Raw genomic sequence first — 19,057 nt, 5'->3', positions numbered from 1 at the left:
TGCAACACATTCTACAAGTAAAAGTCCCATGTTTACATTGTTTTTAATTTATAGTAGGGAAATGACATCTTTACAAGAGTTCATTTTGATATTACAAGCAAAACGTGTTTGTGACTGCAGAGACTGTCAAAAGCTGTGGAGTCTTTAGTGAAACTTGAACGTCAAGTCACATGCATCTGGTCATTATATGACACAGATGAATCTGGGCGGGAAAAAAATGGGGCTATTTCATGTGTATGAACACCTAACCTATGTACATGTCATGGCTTGTTTTAAAACAGGGTTCCCATATTTCCTTAAAAGTCAAAAGCCGGCTCTGCCTGATGAGACAATGAAGGAAAATGTCAACTTAAGGCATGTTCAAATGAATGGGGACCAAACAAGCGAACATTACAATACAAAAACAAAGCCAAACAAAAGAAATCCTTGCTATGGTAGTAATTGGCTCATTTTGGTCATGGTTGTTTAGCAAACAGGCTACGCTACTTTCAGTACTTGTAGTGGCGGAATCGTCAGCCGCTGCAGCAGCTACTCGTGGGGAAAGACGAGCTGAATAGGAGGCAGCTGATGACACAGCTGACAGGAGACAAACATATTGGCCTTCATGGATAAAAAGAGTTCAAGGAAGAACTTCAAGAAATATTTATTTAGATAAAATTCAAGACTTTCCAGGCTATTGGGAACCCTGTAAACATGGTTGAACAATGACTGGTTGAGGGGAGGTTTACTTATTCCATCTTTTCCTCCATGATCCCATAGCGGCCGTAACAAAAAAAAAAAAACGGACAAGGGGGAAGGGGCGTGTGGAGCATGGTTGGGCATTGGAGAATGTATTCCCACATAGAAGCGGCATGAGGTCTTTTTAATCGTCTGTAAGATCCTGAACAAAAAGGACCTCGGAGCGGCTGAGTCCGGCCTCTTTCAGCGTGGGAGGGTTGGGTTGCTCTTCAGTTGGAATGCAGGGCAAGACTCGGCGAGGGAAGTTGGTAACTATCTGAAACTTCTCTGGGCTTTCTTTCAATGAGAACAGGAAGTCGTATATTACCTGTTAAAGACAAATTCTAAATGTGTGAATAGGGCAAATAAATTATCACAGCTTGACAGCAAAATGGTTTGGGTTAAAAGACATTTATGCTAAATTGGGGTTGAGTTGTTTTTTGAATGTGCGTTTCTATGCCTGCTTTGGGTAACTTCTGCTGGTATAAAGTATAGGGGTGTCACGAGATGAGACAATACAGAAGATTGAGTCTACAAGACGAGATTTTAACATTACTTTTAAGAAAAGTGAAATAAATATATATACACACATATACAGTCATGGAAAAAATTATTAGAGCACCCTTGTTTCTTCAGTTTCTTGTTCATTTTAATGCCTGATACAACTAAAGGTACCTTTGTTTGGACAAATATAACAATGACAGTGTGTGTGCGCGTGTGCGTGCGTGTGTGTGTATATATACACACACACCTACACCCACAGTACAGTATACCCACTGAGACAAAGGCTGTATGATTGACAAAAGGGTGCATGCCGTTCATGTTGTTCTATGGAACAAACTTGCCAAGGTGCTGAAACCATACACAGAGTGAACCCTCTTCCTGCCAGTTTGGAGGCGGGAGCAAGGAATACACACGCATGCATATGGCAATGTATTGAGGCCGCCATAATTATGAAGTTAATTTTCATTTTTTGTGTGATTAATTAATTTATCGTCCCATGCCTATTCCCCCACAAGACATTTTTTAAAACGAGAAATCTTTTCATGTTTTAATCTTGCGAGATCTTGTGACACCCCTAGTATTCATGTAGTAGTAGTACTAGCCCAGTAGCAGCTTACTTTATATCCATGCATCTAATACTTTGCATTGTATCGCTTGTGTTTGGCTTCCATGCAGCTGGCAGACACAGAAACCATCCCTGAAGCTTGCAATGCACGCTTTGTGTGCTGGTTTTACAAGGCTACATTTAGAACTCTGCAGTTAGTGAGTCAGCAAGTCAGCAACCTTGCTGTTACATTCACATATTCTTTCATCAATGCTGGTTGGTTTCATGTGGCTAGATCATCTGCATCTGCATTCAGTGTCATTATGCATGCCTCCATGCAGTGTAAAAAGAACTACAGTAAAGCACATCATTGTAGGTGCAGTCAGCTAGCAGTGTGGGACTCACCGTAAGAGACTGTCCAAAGAGGAATCGTCTTTCCACACGTGTGTCATTGGGCAGCTTGAAAACTATTTTGACACTCTCTGGATCATCTGCAAGTGGCTCTGGGGGGAGACATTCTGACTTCCTCTCCTTCTCCTCCTCAAGAGTCTGGAGTCACAAAATAAAACATTGGCATCATGACCCGACTCAACCGGTTAAGATGGATTTTCTGCGAAGCGAGACTCACTCGTCTCCTCCTCTCCTCTGCCAGAGCACTCTGCCGGACCTTCTCCTCTTCTTGCCGCCGCTGTTCCTCCTCCTCCCTCTTCTTTCGGTCCTTTTCCTGGTCGGCACGGAGGGAGGCCAAGTACGCCTCATCCTGTTGCTGTCTTAGCACTTGAGTCTGACTCCTTTCCTCCCTGAAACCAAAGCAGCAGCGATGCAGTCAATATTTGACACAGTCATCTTCAAGAAGCCATCACTGATCATGACTGATAGCTCAAATTGTTCTCTTGGTGCAAAGATGGAGGCTTGAACATTAGCTGAAATGGAAATCATGAGAAATGTACTGATTTCATCTCTGACCTAAGCTGCATTAGTCATCATGTATGCATGCATTTTAATCACTTTCCATCAATAATGGGAAAAAATGAGGACTCCCCATGGCGATATACGATAGATGGGACACAAATTTTCACAATTGTATACTTACACAGTCGTATATATTATGTATATTATGTATCTATATTTCTGTCGTGTCTCGTTAAAGGTACCTTTCCATTCGCTCAGACATCAGATATGTTTGGTTGGCTTCCATGATGAAGGTGAGCTGATTGATGAAGTCCTCAGGCTGAAGGAGACCCTCAAGCCTGCCCACGACTGTCATCTTGCGGTCCTTCAGCATTATCATGGCCAGGAATGGGTAGGTGTTCTCCCGTAATGCTTGGGACACTAAATGCGAAAGAGAAAATCCTATTTGAGTCAAGGTTATCTTCTTTATTTCTTACTATCAATTATGGGACTGGCGTCTAACTGGTGCTTATACAGTCTTTTAGCACAGTACTGCAATCTCTTTGTGGCTATGGTGGATTGGGTTGTGGGGGTGACATAATATCGCCATCATCTAATTTGTCGCTTGTAGCTTTTTTTTTTTTTTTTAATTATTATTATTAAGAGTAACTAATCTTGCTAAATATAGCAAAAATGACCCTGACCTGGCAATGTAAATCCTTCCTGCTACATCTTTACTCATATGCAGACCAGCTGCATATGAGGTGTGTTACCAAGACAAGTTAGACAGAACTCCCATTATAATGTGTTAATAATGAGTGAAGGTGCCAAATCTATTTGAGGCAGGCCGCCACAAATAAATGAATGTAAAAATGACGTTAAAAAATTCCATAAATGGAAAAAAACTAAAAATGTGACCTGTGTTCTACGCACACAGTATCTCAGCATCTGACGGCAGTACATCGATGACTATGAATGTCATGAAGGGATACAAATACATAGGCCTGTCATAATAATCAATAAATAAATTAACCACATGGCAAATAAAAACAAACTCGCTACTTTTGCCGGCCTCAATATATGGACATGTGCATGCATGTTTGTTTTCCTCCTCTCTGTTTACCAAACAGGCAGGATGACAAGAGAACGCATCTGTCGAGTTGGTTCTATAGCGGAATGAACGGAGCGAGCGAACCCTCCTGTTCAATCATTCAGTCTCTTTTTCCTAGTGGGGAGAGGCAGGGTGCTAGCGAGTGTGCACTAGCTAGCTGTGTGTGTCTAATCTAATCTAATACTTTCTTCGTGCTGGTTGTGTATAAAACGCGATCTGATGTCATTTTCTGCCATGGAAAAGTTTGTGACAAAGACAATTAAACAAATCATTAAAAAATGGTGGAACTTAATGTTTCAGCTGAAGTATAAACTCCTTAGTGTGCACCAAACACATTTTGGTACATCCAAAACATTTACTTTAACCAAACTCTGACAAAACACTATACCTCATTAAACGTAAACTGTGTTTTCCACAAAATGTTGTAAGTGAATCAAGGAAGTGTATATGCAACTGAACTGACATCTGCATTTTATTTCTCCGTTCTCATTTTCCTATGTATTTTAAAATTGGCAAAGAGTACATTTGGAATGCAGGAAGTGAACAAATGTATTGCAATTGAAACAGAGATGGAGTAGGATTAAATAAGCTTTGCATATTCTTATTCCTTTTTGGACATGTGGAACTGTGACTTGTACTACGTAATGTATTCCGATCTGACTTGTGTGTATGTTCAAAATAAATAAAACCATTACCATTATTTGGTCAATATTCTGACAATAACGAAAGTGGCACCAATTTAAAATCAGAAATACGGTGTAGTGTCCATGATACACTTCGTTTCAGTCTTCTACTACCGGTAATCTATTTTTTCCTAATCAATTGACAAACTATTGTTCTACATCATGTTTCCACACAAGGTATTTTATTTGTTTTTATTGTTGTGTGTGGTTTTTATTGAAGTGTTTATTTTGTTGACAGGGTCTATTTTTATTTTATTGTTTTTGCTTATGATTGTTTTTTATTTTTATTCAAGTGAAATTTTTGCTGAAAGTTTGTTTAATTTATTATGTTGCTTAATTTATTTTATTTAAAAGCTCTTGACATTCTAATTACAATGTTAAATACTCTGAAGAAATTAAAGTTGACTGCTTTTGATATGGTGTACTAGCATTATGATGTCATATTATCGTTACACTAATGAAAAAATGGTCTCACAATAATGTTGGCAATAATATCGTTTATCGGGAACAATTTGTAGAACAGTTATTGTCCAGCAAAATTTGTTATCATGACACTCCTTCTCCCATTATAATGCGAGTGTTGGGTGAATAGGAAGTGCTGAATCTATTTGTGGCGGGCCGCCACAAAAAAAATGAATGGGAAAAATTACAAATGTAAAAAAATTTGAACAGTAACCTGTCTTCTACGGCCAAAATATCTCACTGGCGGCAGCAGATCAATGACTATGAATGTATGAAAGGGATACAAATACATAATGCACTCATTTGAGTCAAAAATACATTTCAATTGAGCCACTGTACTTTAGGTTTGGGACAGGAAATGAAAAAACATAATTTCACCAGTCATGTGTGACAAATATGGCCTTTGAATTACCGTACATCATGCTCTTTTACTTTCTTTTTTGTTCTGTTCTCTTCAAAAACCACAAACCTTTTTGTGTACAAAGTATTGTATATAACAACCTTTGTTCTTCAGGCATTCACTGTTTGTACTGTTTGACTTTGTCTTTGACTGAAAATAATACACTACATTGTATATTACAATGACAGGTGGCTGTCATTGAATGTGGAGTCAAATAGGACACAATCTGCTTACCTCTGTAGCCCTCAGGTTTGTTTGTTGAGCATGCCCAGAACAGCATTCGGGTGTTGAGAAAGGTTAACACTTCTTCTGTACATAGTGTGGAGCTATAGACATTGACAGAAGTGCAGCACAAAACAAATATCTTAACCAGGACACCACATTAAAAATATTTCATACAAGCTAACACGCATCAACACTGTGAACTTTGCAAAAACGTACCGGCAGAACTCATCAGTGTCTTGATGATCGTCTCCATGAAGGTACACTAAAAGGTAGCGGAGCTCCCGTTTGGCATCATTTAGTGCCTGTGAACATGTGAATTCGTAAAGCATAGTCCGTCATCGGAAAGCGGTATTTCAGACTAAGACTCAATTATTTTGGTGTGGTTAGACAAAGACTCTGAAGTACACTTGTTACACTAATGTTCCGATTTTAGCTCTTGGAATAACACTTTAAATATAAAAAGATATGACATGGATGGATGGCCATTTGACAGCATTTGGCTGATCGACTTTGGAGAAAATTACTGTGGAACCTGTGTTAGTAGACAGCTGTCAAATTGGCTGACTCAGTGACATAAGTGGTAGTCGACATAACCAAAAATTGCTTGCATTTAACTTGTGACTTTCGCGAGACTTTTTTACACTTTGACAGGTACAAGGATTTTCTGAACCTGTTTGTGTACATTTTTAATTATTGCATTTTTAGTGGGGTGGGGGTATAAAGAACAGCTTTGTTTTATGTAGAAGCTTTGAAGGTAAGTGACAGTTCATGTGGCCCCACCCACTTTTCTTTGTTTTTACTGATTTTGACAGCTCCACAAATCTGCTTTTGCAAAAAAAAAAAAACACACACAAATGTCTACATAAACTAACCAGTTTTTCATAGAAATAAACATTTTGGGTCTCAAATTTGATGTAGTCATAATATAAGTACATTGTCAAGGTCAAGGTTTATTTATAAAGCACATTTAAAAGAGTTCATGCTGCCCCAAAGTGTTGTACAGCTCAAGAAAATAAAATGCTAAAAAGTGTATAAAGTAGCCAAAATAATTTTAAATAAAAGAAAAATCAATAAGAACAAGTATAAGAGCAAATACAGTAAAACCTTTGATGTTGAAGAATGTCTGAATCAGCTTGTCTTAAAAGCCAGTGCATAAAGGTACGTCTTTTGTACCAATTTCAAACACTCCACAGAAGGAGCAGTTTTAATTTGCAAAGGGAGAGAGTTTCAGAATGTAGGGCCTGCGACTGCAAAAGCTCTGTCTCCTCTTGTTTTTAGTCTAGTCCTGGTGGACCATAACTTATTGACATTGGTCAACCTTAGACAGGTTGTCAACATAAACGGGGTGGACTTGGACAGTTTCAAATGTGATGATCTTTTTCTTCTTTTAATATGATATTTAATGAGACGGGGGAATCTTTCTCTGTATGTTCTGTACTCCTGTTCCTATCAGTTAATCGAGTATTATGTCCATCCCAAGACTGATCTCCATCACAGAAATGATCTTTGATGATGATCTCTGGACTCACCTGGCCATATGTTCCCTGGTAAAAAACAGGATGTGAGTGACCATACTTCTCCTCAAAACTATGAATGAAGGACACAACATCTCCAACAGGATCTGTAACACGACCACGCGGATCCGGCCTGATGAAGCGCAGGGCAAACCTGGAAGAAAACTGTGCCATTCTTCCACAAGCTCCAAATGTGTGTCAATATCTGCAAATTATATTCTTCGTCTTACCTGAATATGTCCAGAAGTGTGTAGTATGTAAATCTGAAAGGTAGCATTATCAAGTAATAACTCCATCCCAGCAAGCCCTGAAATACACAACCAATTAAATCAATCACTAAAATACCAACCAATGACTCAAAATTAAGGATGTCCAATATTGGTGTTTTTGCCGATATCAAATATACTGATATCAACCGATACCAATATGTGTAACATCACATATTTCCTGTCGTGGAATTAACCCTGCTGCCACGAGTGGCTGCCTTTCAAGCAGCTCTGTTTGTTTATTCAAGCACATTTTACGTGCCATGAGAGCGACGTCCCGTATCTTTCTAGTTCCCCGTTTACCCATTGATATCGAGGCAGCAGAACCGTCAAGCAGCTAGCAAGGAAGTGAAGATTCAAGCCTTCGGTACCTTCTATTTTCATGGGGAACGTGAATTCACTACGAAGAAAGGTCGACGAGCTGGCAAGAACGTCAAGACTTTCTGGAAGTACAGCTTATTTGTGCTTCACTGAATGGCTAACAGCTAGCGTCCCAGATGCTAACGTGGAGCTAGCTGACTTCAGGGCAGTCAGAGCGGACAGGAACACAAGAGCCTGTGGAAAGCGCAAAGAAGGTGGGCTTGCACTGTATGTGAACAAACAGTGGTGTCATCCTGGCCATGTGAACATTAAAATGTCCATCTATATAGCTTTTTTTTTTTTTTTAATCGGTTGTCATTATCGGGAAAAAAAAACGATGCCAATATCACATTTTCATGCCAATATCGGTGGGCCAATATTATTGGACATCCCTACAAAAAATCCAATACCATTCAAACACAATACATTTATTGGAGCCAAGTAGGAAAACTTTTCAAGACATCAGTACATGTGCAGTGTATCCTCTGCAGCAGACCTACCCTGGGTTGCGGCCTGGAGACAATATAACTATATACTCTGTGGTCTGCTGTGTTGACCTGTAGTGGTCTGGATGGTGGAGGGTTGAACACACTGGGCACTCCTTCCTGCTCATTGAGTCTGTCTTGTACAGCAGCCTGAACGCAATACAAAAAATAGATAATGACACTTTGAGAGTAGGGATGGATCCGATACCAGCATACTTCACGTGTCATAAATTCCCAATACCACCTGATACGACATGAGCCACATCTGTGCTTTAATGTTGTCAGTAAACATAGCCAAAAGTATCAGCGACCGTAGCTGTCCCCAAGTAGGCACTGTGTCACGCACACTCAAAACTGCTCTGCCTGACACATTTAAAACTTCCTGGTCGCTACAATATCATATATGCCTGAAGAGAGGAGCTTATTACAGCCTCGTACAAAATCAACAATAACGATAACAGCAATGTTCTGTCAGGTGTGAACGCATCAGGCTGAGCGCTCGTGTGGGTGCGGCGCTGCGTGTGTGGAGACAGCTATGTTTGCTGATATTCTTCTAACAACGGTTACTGATATTTTTTACTAAGTTACTAAGACTAAGTTAATGAAACCGCACTCAATAAGCATCTTCATTTTGAACATGTGTAATTGAAAGTGTTTCCATATATGAGCTACGCAAAAACGATACCTTGCAAAACATACTTGTGCATAGTTTGGAATTAGTTTTATGATAGTTCTTAGTGGTGTAGACCCGTGCTGCATCATTCTAACCTGTGAAACAATACAATGCAGTACATTTCTACACTAGTGCAACTTACAACCACAACAATAAACAACACAACTGAACATGAATCAACATTTACCTATTGGATCAGATTGGACTGTGTGGTGTACTTTTGAAAAGTTACCTCAATGTTCCAGTTATGCTGTTCTAATGTGCGACGACATTGGTCCATAGATTCCAAACCAGTGAGGTCCTGTCAGATACATAAAAGAAAACATCTAAAAATGTAATCCATCAGTTCAAGCTAGCTATCCTTACACCGACTGCTGTACAGACGTATTACTACTAAGGTAGAACGAAACATACAAAAGAAGCTATTAGATATATATTTATCATCCAGTGTTAGTAGTTGGACGTAACAAAAGCTTGTAAGCATCAAGCAGGAACATACAGGTTAGCCTAGTAGCTCCCCAATGACCAAGCTACTAGCTTACAACTGTTCATCAAGGCAACCGCAGTATGGCACATTTGAGACGGTGGATTTGGGCAGGGTGTCGAATATACTGCATTATTATTACACAAATTAGTCCAAAATGGCTTCAAAGTCATCTGTCAAAACTTTACTGACAGCTCAGTCGGTGTGCTAAGCTGATACAAGGTACTGAGTCAGTAATGTATTGACAGCTATAATCAGGATCATTTTTTAATAGAAAATCTAGTAAATATGACTATTTCGTAAGAGCGACGTATTATGTGTGTGATTCCGATTAACTCACAACTAACTGCAACCTATTTCATTCCATTCAATGTCTGCTAACTTGTAAGATGTTCAAGCTAATGCTAGCTAGCGTTCTAACGTTAGCTCTGAAGTTGTCGAGTAGCGTTATCGAAGTTGACTGTGTAAAAAGCCTTAAAACACTGACAGTTCAGCCGAATGGTGCCAGTTCGCGACAAGCAATGAAACCTTATTATATGTTACATTAAACTAACACGTGTTGGTCGTGTATTAAACCGTTTTACCTGAAATTGTAGGAGTTTTTCGGTCTGCGCCTGAGATAATTCTGGCTCCTCTGGCGCCGCCATCTTACCTCGCCAATCACCTAGCAAGGCGAAGCAACGTCAAGCCTGTGCTGGCGATACTAGGGACAAGAACACAAGCTTGGCAGACTACTGCCACCTAGCGTCCTGGAAGTGCAACTACCCACACCGCCTCACCGTAATCGCCCCAATCACTTAAATAAACGTACATAATTTAACATTTGACAATTCCTATTTACCTAAACACAAAATATTAAATACACGCCTTCTGTTGGATGCAATTGGATTAGTGCAGACGTATCTGTTGTGACTGGTGAGAGTATATGTGCCCTAAAAATATACCTGTATTTGGGATCCAGTTGTGAAAATTTGTGTAAGAGTAAAAACGTGATTTTTATGAAATAAAATGTTTAAAAATGGATAGCCACATATCAACACAGAAGGCCTCGTTTCAATTTTACAGTTGTGCTGTTACATCAACATACAAAACCATTATATCTTTCATGTGTTTACACAAGAGTCTTATTTATTGCGTACAACTTAAGTTACTTCTTTAGTGAATTATATTCTTGTCAAAGGAAGCAGTTTACCTTTAATTAACTGTGTAACTGATAAGCTTTCATTAGTTTGTTTTAAAAAAGGAAGAACTACCATGATATGGTAGCGTGCAATTACTGGTGACAAGAAACAGTAAAAGTATCATTTAATTTCCTTACTTTACAAACTTTGTATCAAGGAAGTGACATTTGAAAGCACAATGTAGAATTCAATGTCCTCAGTTCATGTTGCTCTTTGCTACTTTTTCCCCTCCACCATAATGATGTGGTATCCAAATTTGGTCTTGACAGGTGGGTCTGTGTAAACAGGCTTATCCATGGAAGAGACAGCCAAGGCAAATGCAGCATCCTGGAAAGGTCCAACCATGGATCCCCGCGTCATCCAACCCAGATCACCCTGTCCAAAACATTTTTATGATGAATTCAATACTCAGTGACATATATTGTTATCCATGCACAACATGTTCTTACCCCTTGTCTTGCTTTGTCTTCACTGTATTGTGAAGCTACTTCACTGAAACGAACTCCCGACTTCAGTTTCTCCATTGCCTCTATGCATTTTCCATGTTTTTCACAGAGGATGTGACGAACCTAGGTACAATGTTGACAAGAGCACACTAGCACGGTATTGTACAATGACTTCATATAGTATTACACGCAACTAAGGAGTGGGTGTAACTACCTTGACAGCAGTGCCCCCTTTAGGTGTCTTATCTTTCTTCTCAGCATCTGCACTTCCTGAAGCAGCTCCTGAGCACAACGTCCAGCAAAACAACAATGATGAATGAATGACAACACTATTAAGAATTCCAACCCCATGTGCACCAGAGACGCACACAACATGCAGTGATATGCTAACGTCATAAGCTAACAGTAAATTCATTATTTATGGCTTAAGAACAACATTAAAGAGTGCAAAACTATGTGAGTACGAACCTTTAGCACCTTTGCCACCACCTTTGCCCTTTGGTGGCATTTTAAACAAGCACACCGAATTTCAAAAGACAGCGAAAAAGAAAAACAACACTAGCGTAAATTCGAGTTTGTGTGGTGGTGAACATGCGCAGTAGGCCTTTGTCTTCTTCTATGGTGACATAGTAAATTGTAGATCATTATGGCCTATACTGCCATCTAGTGTACAAAATGTTGCTGACGTACGTTACACAAGTGTAGAGGATTTCAATTTAAACCAAACAGAGGCAAACCCAGAGAAAATGTCAAATCCAAATTATAACTATTCATGGTTTAGCATAGACTTAAAAAAACATCCTACATAGATTACATATTTTGTATTTTACTTAAAATGACCCATAAATAAATACATCCATAAATGCATATATATAAATATAAAATTTCCCCATAAGGGCCAATAGCAAGCTGTTAAAAACCCTTAACCATTTTTTAAACAGAAAACAAAGGGTCCTCCTCTCACATTTCACAGTGTCCGGTCTCCATAGCAACTGCAACACAAAAGACCATGGCAAAACAGCCTTGTGTAGAAGAGGTAGCTATTGAGACAATGGAGAAGTATGAGAAGGTGTTGTGTTTGGGCAGAGGAGCGGCGGGAGAAGTTTTCCTGATGAGACACACTGAGGCCAAGAGTTTGCACGCGGTGAAGAGGATCAAACTGGAGGGCAAACGCACACAGAGGGCTATCCTTCAAGAGGCGGAGATCATCAGGAAGCTGCAGCTGCCTCACATTGTGAACTGCAGTGATGCTTTGGTGAGCCCTGATGATGGCTACATTTACATTGTGATGGACTACTGTGATGGCGGCACATTAGATGACAAAGTCAGAGAGAGGAAACCAAGCGATTACTTCCCAGAGGGAGTGGTCATGGGCTGGTTTGTGCAGGTCGCCCTGGCTGTTCGGTATATCCATAAAGCTAAAATACTTCACAGAGACATCAAAACGTCAAACGTGTTGCTGACGAAACAAGGCATGGTGAAGTTAGGAGATTTTGGGGTAGCCAGAGTCATGACGAGCACAGCCGACATGGCCTCCACTTGTGTCGGAACTCCCTGTTACCTCAGCCCAGAACTGTGCCAGGATGTCCCGTACAGCTCCAAGTGTGACATCTGGGCTCTGGGCTGCCTGCTGTATGAGCTCTGTGCTCTAAGACCTCCTTTTGCAGCATCCAACCTCCTCAGTCTATTTTACAAGATCACCAAAGGAGAGTACGACCCTCTGCCTGAACTTTACTCTCAAAATGTCACCTCTTTAATGCACAGAATGTTGTGCATTGAACCTGCAAACAGGCCAAGTGCTGCCTGCATAATCAACAGCTCCTTTGTGCAACATCATTTACAGCACATCCACTGTGAAGATACAGAACACTTTTCTCCCGAAGAGGACATCAGCTCACATGCTCCGTGTGGACACAGTTTGAGTCATGTGGAGGAAGAGGATGGTACTAGCTCTGGCGGACACTGCGGTTGCTTCTACCCTGACGACTTTGACGAAGAGGAAAGTTTGTCTTCTTTCGAGGAACGGAGTCAACACTCTGACTTATCATCAAGGAGCCACTCTGCTGAGCCTCTCGGTAATGTTGAGATGACCTCAGATGGATGTGTGGGTGGATGCAGTGTTTCCCATTCATTCATTTATTGTTTCACAAAAAAAAATCAGACTTCAAATTTTTTCCGCCTCTGCTCACATACACATTATAATCGGACTGCCTGTGCAGCTTGTTGTTAACTCTGCTTCTTATCACACTTCACACGCACCTGTCTTGGTCGCGCATTACAACGCATCTGTTCGTCAATAGAGTGCGAGAGAGATGTACAATGATGTATACTTTATCCTTAAAATCACCGCACACTTACACAGAGCCCAAGAAATACTATGAATGCTTTTTTAAATAGCTCATGCGTGTTACATGGTGCACGGATGTACGTGTACGACACCCGTAAGTGAACTTCATGTTCTATTGTTAAGTAAGGTTCAAAAACATGAGATAATGTCACACATTTCTTGAGACACAAACCAAAAAGCTCCATTTTACTGTCCAAATACAAACACTGACAAAACCTATGTTTGTGTGCGTATGGGAGGCCAAAATGCATAGAAAACTGATGAACTGATGGGAGAAGATTAATGAAAATCTTGGTGGAAATGGACATAAATGGTCATTTCACCTGAGGGGACTCTGTGCTAACATATTCACAACGGTGCTTTTTGGCTTCGTCAAATATTAACTCAAAGGAAACTATCTAAGAAGTTTCGAGGGGGAACTCAAAACTCTTTCAACTGAAACAAGACAGTCCACCTACATTATTGTAGTTTCAAAGGGGTCACTGAACAAAAAAAAAAAAGGGCATTTATCTTTACGCTGACTAATCTGTGAAAAAGTACAACCTTGCTACAGCTGCATAAGAAATGTGAATGAAATGGAAATGCAAACTAAACCACAAGTTCCTCAAAACTGTTTTGTCACGTCATTTCAACAAGTCTTTCCATTTCTTGGGTTGTTATAGAACTAAAAAGGCAATAATTTAGATATAATTTAGAGACTACATAGTTTGAGTTTGTAGCCATACTTTGGATTAAAGCACATATATTGTATTGTAATGTGGCTGAGTGGATGTTAAAAAGTTACAATGACACTTTGTTATGAGCTTTTTAGTCATAGACCTACACCAGTGGTGTCCTAAATGTTGCCAGGTGGCCATTTGTGACCAGGGAGTTTTTATCGGCTCTCAGCACATTTTGAAAATACAATTAAAGAAGACAACTAACAAAAACAAGAAAAAGACAATTACTTTTACAAGAATAAAGTACAAATATAAAACTGATTATATTAATATCATTTTTCTTTTTTAATTATGACAATTTTATGAGCATGACACTGTAATACTATAAGGGAAAAATCTTCTAATTTTCACAAGAATTTCAGCAAGAATTTTCACAATATTTGCAACAAACTTGCAATTTTTGGAAACCTAGGTTGGGAAAAAGTTGTGATATTTACAAGAATAAAGTCAAACTATCATGGGAATAAAGTCATAATGGAATGGAATGGGCCTTTATTGTCACTTATACAGAGGTAGAAGCTAGTGATGTGTCGGTCGTGAACGAATGGGCTCTCATTTCTCTTTGAAATGAACGACAGGAGTGTCATTGGGAGCAAATTTCCTTGTCTTTTTTTCTATTAAGGCAATTGTCATTGGTCAAGATTTGTGGCGGCGTCTCACTGAGCAGCGGCAGGGGCGGGGTTAAACATGCTGTGGTGCTCTTAGAGCTGACTCCTTCGTGAGAAATTTGCATTAGATTTGACCTATTTTGACCTAATTTGTCTATTGAGAAGGGTCTCTGTTTTTGTATTTTATAATATAACGTTATATTCTAATATATTTCAGTAGCTGTTCATTGAGATTTAAATAATAAACGTTTCATATCATGTATTTTTACATTAGTAATTCATTTTGCAGCTCATCTTTTGCGGACTCGCTGTTTTGCAGATTTTTTAAAGAAGAATTGCGTTGTGGGAATTTGAGTGTTGTTCTGTGCTTTAGCACGAGGCGGCTGGGTCTCTATTCTCTCTCTTCTGTCTGCACCATCCATTGTCTTCTGCATCCTGACTGGCCGTAGACCATTGTCAATCCATTTCCGTGCCGTCTCTTGTTGTGGTCATGGCTAGCAAATTAGCTAACTGTGTGAGCTGCTTGCTAACCGCCAATACTGTAAACAATGTAAGAAACAGAAGAAGCTAACCTCGTGTGACTCTGAACTAAAGATAAGCGAGTACACCACTATCTGTATCTGTATCGCTTCACCCATCAAAGTTATCTGTATCCGTATCTGTACTTGAATTGGGTGGTGCATAAGCCGGAAGTGGGCGTGGTTTAACCGGAAACAGGTGGAGCTTAAATATGTACATTATTTTAAGTCTGAAATTGACAGGGATCGATCAAAAGTTGCTATATTTATTGTTTATTATTCAGCTATATGTGTAAGTGATCTGTAAGACCTTATGAATTAGTATCTGTGTGAAGTTGGTGATTCATGCAAACATCCAGTGATGGCAAACAGGGAAATCATCAGTCAGCCTTGTTCACTGTAGATTTCTCAAAAGCACTGCGTTCAGTACTTCAAGCAAAGTTTTCCAACTGCCTTTATATCACCAGCCAAATTAGAAGCAAGCAGACGGAAAAAAAACAAACAAACAAGCTGAGCTAAGAAAAACCTAAAAAAACGCGTCTGGAGTGAAGACAGTGACCAACGCGACACGAGCCATTTCAACTCTGTCTTGTCAATGCACCGCGTACGTAGTGAAACAATACCAACTAACTTTAAATATCATACAAACCGAAATAGAGACACATAGAGAACGTGAGCTGGAGTTGAGCCAAGCAAGCAGAGAGTCACTGTCTGTATCGTGTCTTTGTGTGAAAGAGCGAGAGGCATGGCTCCTCTCTCTGACTGTAGCGAGTGTGTCTAGGAAGGGGCGGTCACTGTGTGTGACTGGCCAATCACAGAGCGTGAAGAGTGAATACATAAGTAGTTACCCAATGAGGATTTTCCTTCATCACGATTACGGGTAATGACGAGCTGTACTCGTTTCATGCTTGTATTTGGCAAAAATGCATTATTCGTAACGGATACTTGTCTAAAACAAGTATCCGGCTGATCCCTACTCTAAGTGCTGTATGGTTGCAAGTTTTCTCCCCAACAAAACCCACAATGTCGACAAAACGTCTGCACCCAAAAGGCAGAGGAAGCCAGCCATCACACAAAAAGTTGGACTTCTGAACATGCTGAAGTAATGCAGAAGTTACGCGGCTGTGGGGCGCCATTGCGGAATACTATAAATGAATCTTAAGTTCATGGAGGATGAGGAGGAGGAGTAAAATACGACGACAGGAGCAATATGTTTTAACAAGGATAAAAAAACGCTACAGCCAAACGGCGGCAGGATGAAGAAGCACGGTCAGAGGAGTGAAATACACATGAATCACTTAATCATTTCTTGTGTCCAACCTAGTTGGTTGATCATTAAAATTCAAACGAAATTTGAACTTTGAGAGTGTTTAAACAACAGAGAAATGTGAGAAAACGTTAATGCCTGTTTGAGAAACATGTATAAAGTGTATGGTGAGGGGTTTTACAGCCTTAACACATATCTAATCATTGTAAAAAAAATTAAGTTGGCTACTTCGCAGATTTCACTTATTGTGGGTTATTTTGGGAACCTATTGCCCGCAATAAACGAAGGAACACTATACACATAATTTGGTAATAAGTTAATTTAAAAGACCACAACAAAATCTGAGGAGCTACTTGGGAGCCAAGCCAAAAGAACCGACTCTCTAAAAAGAGCCAACATTTCCATCACTGTCAACATACATGTACAACATGACCGGGAGGAAAACAGGACAGGATGACGGAGCGATAAAAGGGCTAGAACAAGAGGAAAGGGGAGGAGAAAAAAAGGCAACTCCAAACTATGCTCCTGCGGGGGAGCATGAAAAACATGACAAGAAGATATTTGAAGTATTTGTAAAATTGAAAAACAACAACAGCAAAAATGAAAAAATGAGCAGTGGAGAAAAAGTAGTAATACTCCTACAACACAGATGTAGGCTATCTGTCTTGAAATATAAATAACTTGTCAGCATATCTACAGGGATCGGTTTACAAAATGTAAATATCAAAGGGGCCCCCGTATCCTTTGATATTACCGTATGCAGCCCCCTTTGGACACCCCTGACCTAGAAAGATCTATAAAAAGAAAAAAACCCTAATCCGATCCTTTGTATCTTACAGTGTTTTCACAGTGTTACCAAGGCGTTGCAGACCAAGCTGAGTATCCGGATGACTTTGAGGAAGAAGACGAGAAGGAAAAATGTGCAGATATAATAGATGGAATTCACACTTCCTCTCTTGCACATGATGATTCCCTGGATGAGTTTCAGCTCTGTGATGCTGGAGGAATGGTCGTCACACTGAAAGCCCTGAAGGAAAATGGATAAAAACATACATTTGAACAAACTGTATGATAATAGTTCACTGTTTTACACCTGATTACTCAAAGGACATTCAAGGTCAGAGGCACCTACTTCCTCGCCAGGAAAATTATTTCTATTCAAAACACTTGATGGCGTCAAAGGCATCTCTATGTACATCCGCAGCTGCTCAAAGGCATTAAAAGTCATTTGGGCTGGGGATTTATTTGACATGGTTATGACAAGAGCTCCATTTTGTAAGTGATGAGAGGTCATTTATGCCTGTGTGGCTGTCGTCCAAACAAGAAATGTCCCGTACAAATGATTTATTCCTTTAAACATAGTGCTACCAAATGAAGAGGTGAGATGAGGATAAGCAAGACTGTCTCATAGTAGTCTCATAATAATGGGTAATAATCAAGTTAATGCATAAGGGTTGTAAATTGCACACATGTACGTAATGCACACACACACAAATAAGAATGCAGACAAACTGTAAAAAGTTCTATCTGCACCAAAATTTAAGACTATGGCTACAAATGGAAAACCACCGCAGGCCGCAGAACTTTATCCCCAGCTTCTTTACAGTTTTAACATCCATCCACAAATCTATCCATTTTGTAAAACTTATCTTGTTCAGAGCTGTGGGGAAGCTGGAGCCTATCCTGTTAATCACAGAGCACATATCATTCACACTCACATTCACACCTAAGGACAATGTAGAGTGTCCAGTTAAACTATGCATATTTTTGGGCTGGAGGGGGAAACCCAAACAAGCACGGGGTGCTCCACACCTACAGTTACCTGGCTGTGAAGCAGACGTGTTAACCTCATTCTCACTGTGCTGCACACCAGAAATGTGCATTTTTTCCAGAATTATGTCTTGTGCCTCATTTGTAAAATAGTATCGGTAACATCGCAGTGTTGTCATAATTTTAAAAAGCAGTAAATATTCATCTTCATCTTCTGTCTCCCAATAGTCTCGGATAAGCTGGCTTTGTATGTGCCAGCCTCAAGACGAGTAAGCATTGTAACGGAAATGTACGATTCTTGGTTTATCAGCACACCATCTCTCAGTAGAAGTTCCCCCATCAGTAGTCTCAGATTCACCCACCTTCATCACGCTTGGAAAGCAACAGTCTTGGTTTCCCACTGTGAGAGGACAAATACATTTTCCAAGCATTCACCATGAATTCCAAATCACCTTCTCCGTTATGAACATCCATCCCACACAGTAGTAGTGTTAATAAAAATGTCTTGCCATATGAGAATCGCCTTTGATGAGTTTGTGATGGCCATTCTCAACTGAACTCTCTGTAACTTCTTGTCTTTGAGACTCAATCATCATATTTATGTGTTTTATATTTAAGTAAGAGTAGTCATTCAATTGAGAAACTAATATGTAGAAATAAATGTGTCTCACTATCAATACAAACACTATCCAAGGGCCCAGTTAACCTCTACACAGAGACAACCTTGTAAGCATGACTGATATATGGGTTTTTACATTGGCCTATGGGACAGTTATTATTGAGCACTATTTGAATAATTGAATAATAATGAATGAATCAATTCAGAAATAAATTATCAGGAATTACACATTAGATTTTTTAAAATCACAAAACGCCATTGTT

General features: G+C 39.7%; 3 protein-coding genes across 3 annotated transcripts; 1 reads left to right on the top strand and 2 right to left on the bottom strand.

Annotated features, from left to right (window-relative positions):
• Positions 1-24: 24 nt before the first annotated feature.
• faf2 (Fas associated factor family member 2) lies at positions 25-10,011 on the bottom strand. The gene is made up of 11 exons (XM_054792312.1): positions 9,904-10,011; positions 9,068-9,136; positions 8,178-8,312; positions 7,282-7,358; positions 7,067-7,205; positions 5,754-5,839; positions 5,547-5,638; positions 2,920-3,097; positions 2,394-2,565; positions 2,171-2,314; positions 25-1,045 (listed from the first exon to the last, which is right to left on the bottom strand). Exons 1-11 carry the CDS (start codon positions 9,964-9,966, stop codon positions 863-865), a joined length of 1,338 nt encoding a protein of 445 aa, XP_054648287.1. The 5' UTR covers positions 9,967-10,011; the 3' UTR covers positions 25-862.
• A 409-nt stretch (positions 10,012-10,420) lies between these two features.
• Positions 10,421-11,561, bottom strand: pin4 (protein (peptidylprolyl cis/trans isomerase) NIMA-interacting, 4 (parvulin)). Its single transcript, XM_054792404.1, has 4 exons — positions 11,415-11,561; positions 11,161-11,228; positions 10,950-11,069; positions 10,421-10,875 (listed from the first exon to the last, which is right to left on the bottom strand). Exons 1-4 carry the CDS (start codon positions 11,452-11,454, stop codon positions 10,717-10,719), a joined length of 387 nt encoding a protein of 128 aa, XP_054648379.1. The 5' UTR covers positions 11,455-11,561; the 3' UTR covers positions 10,421-10,716.
• Positions 11,562-11,997: 436 nt separating this feature from the next.
• On the top strand, positions 11,998-17,542 carry nek12 (NIMA-related kinase 12). The gene is made up of 2 exons (XM_054792438.1): positions 11,998-13,021; positions 17,245-17,542. The coding sequence occupies exons 1-2, from the start codon at positions 11,998-12,000 to the stop codon at positions 17,448-17,450; spliced, it is 1,230 nt and encodes a 409-aa protein (XP_054648413.1). The 3' UTR covers positions 17,451-17,542.
• Positions 17,543-19,057: the final 1,515 nt, after the last annotated feature.

The sequence above is a fragment of the Dunckerocampus dactyliophorus genome, chromosome 11 (assembly GCF_027744805.1).
Source record: "Dunckerocampus dactyliophorus isolate RoL2022-P2 chromosome 11, RoL_Ddac_1.1, whole genome shotgun sequence".
NCBI classification, from domain to species: Eukaryota; Metazoa; Chordata; class Actinopteri; order Syngnathiformes; family Syngnathidae; genus Dunckerocampus; species Dunckerocampus dactyliophorus.
Note: the sequence above shows the minus strand (reverse complement) of the source record. Positions and strands in the feature narration are given on the sequence as shown.

Excerpts from the sequence above, each read along its gene's own strand:
- faf2 (XM_054792312.1), bottom strand. The coding sequence starts at position 9,966 with ATGGCGGCGCCAGAGGAGCCAGAATTATCTCAGGCGCAGACCGAAAAA. Across the intron at positions 5,639-5,753 it reads GACACTGATGAGTTCTGCCG|CTCCACACTATGTACAGAAG; the intron begins GTACGTTTTTGC and ends CAATGTCTATAG. Across the intron at positions 1,046-2,170 it reads TCTTTGGACAGTCTCTTACG|GTAATATACGACTTCCTGTT; the intron begins GTGAGTCCCACA and ends TGTCTTTAACAG.
- pin4 (XM_054792404.1), bottom strand. The coding sequence starts at position 11,454 with ATGCCACCAAAGGGCAAAGGTGGTGGCAAAGGTGCTAAAG. Across the intron at positions 11,229-11,414 it reads TGGTGGCAAAGGTGCTAAAG|GAGCTGCTTCAGGAAGTGCA; the intron begins GTTCGTACTCAC and ends CGTTGTGCTCAG. Across the intron at positions 10,876-10,949 it reads AAGACAAAGCAAGACAAGGG|GGTGATCTGGGTTGGATGAC; the intron begins GTAAGAACATGT and ends TGTTTTGGACAG.
- nek12 (XM_054792438.1), top strand. The coding sequence starts at position 11,998 with ATGGAGAAGTATGAGAAGGTGTTGTGTTTGGGCAGAGGAGCGGCGGGA. Across the intron at positions 13,022-17,244 it reads CCACTCTGCTGAGCCTCTCG|TGTTTTCACAGTGTTACCAA; the intron begins GTAATGTTGAGA and ends TGTATCTTACAG.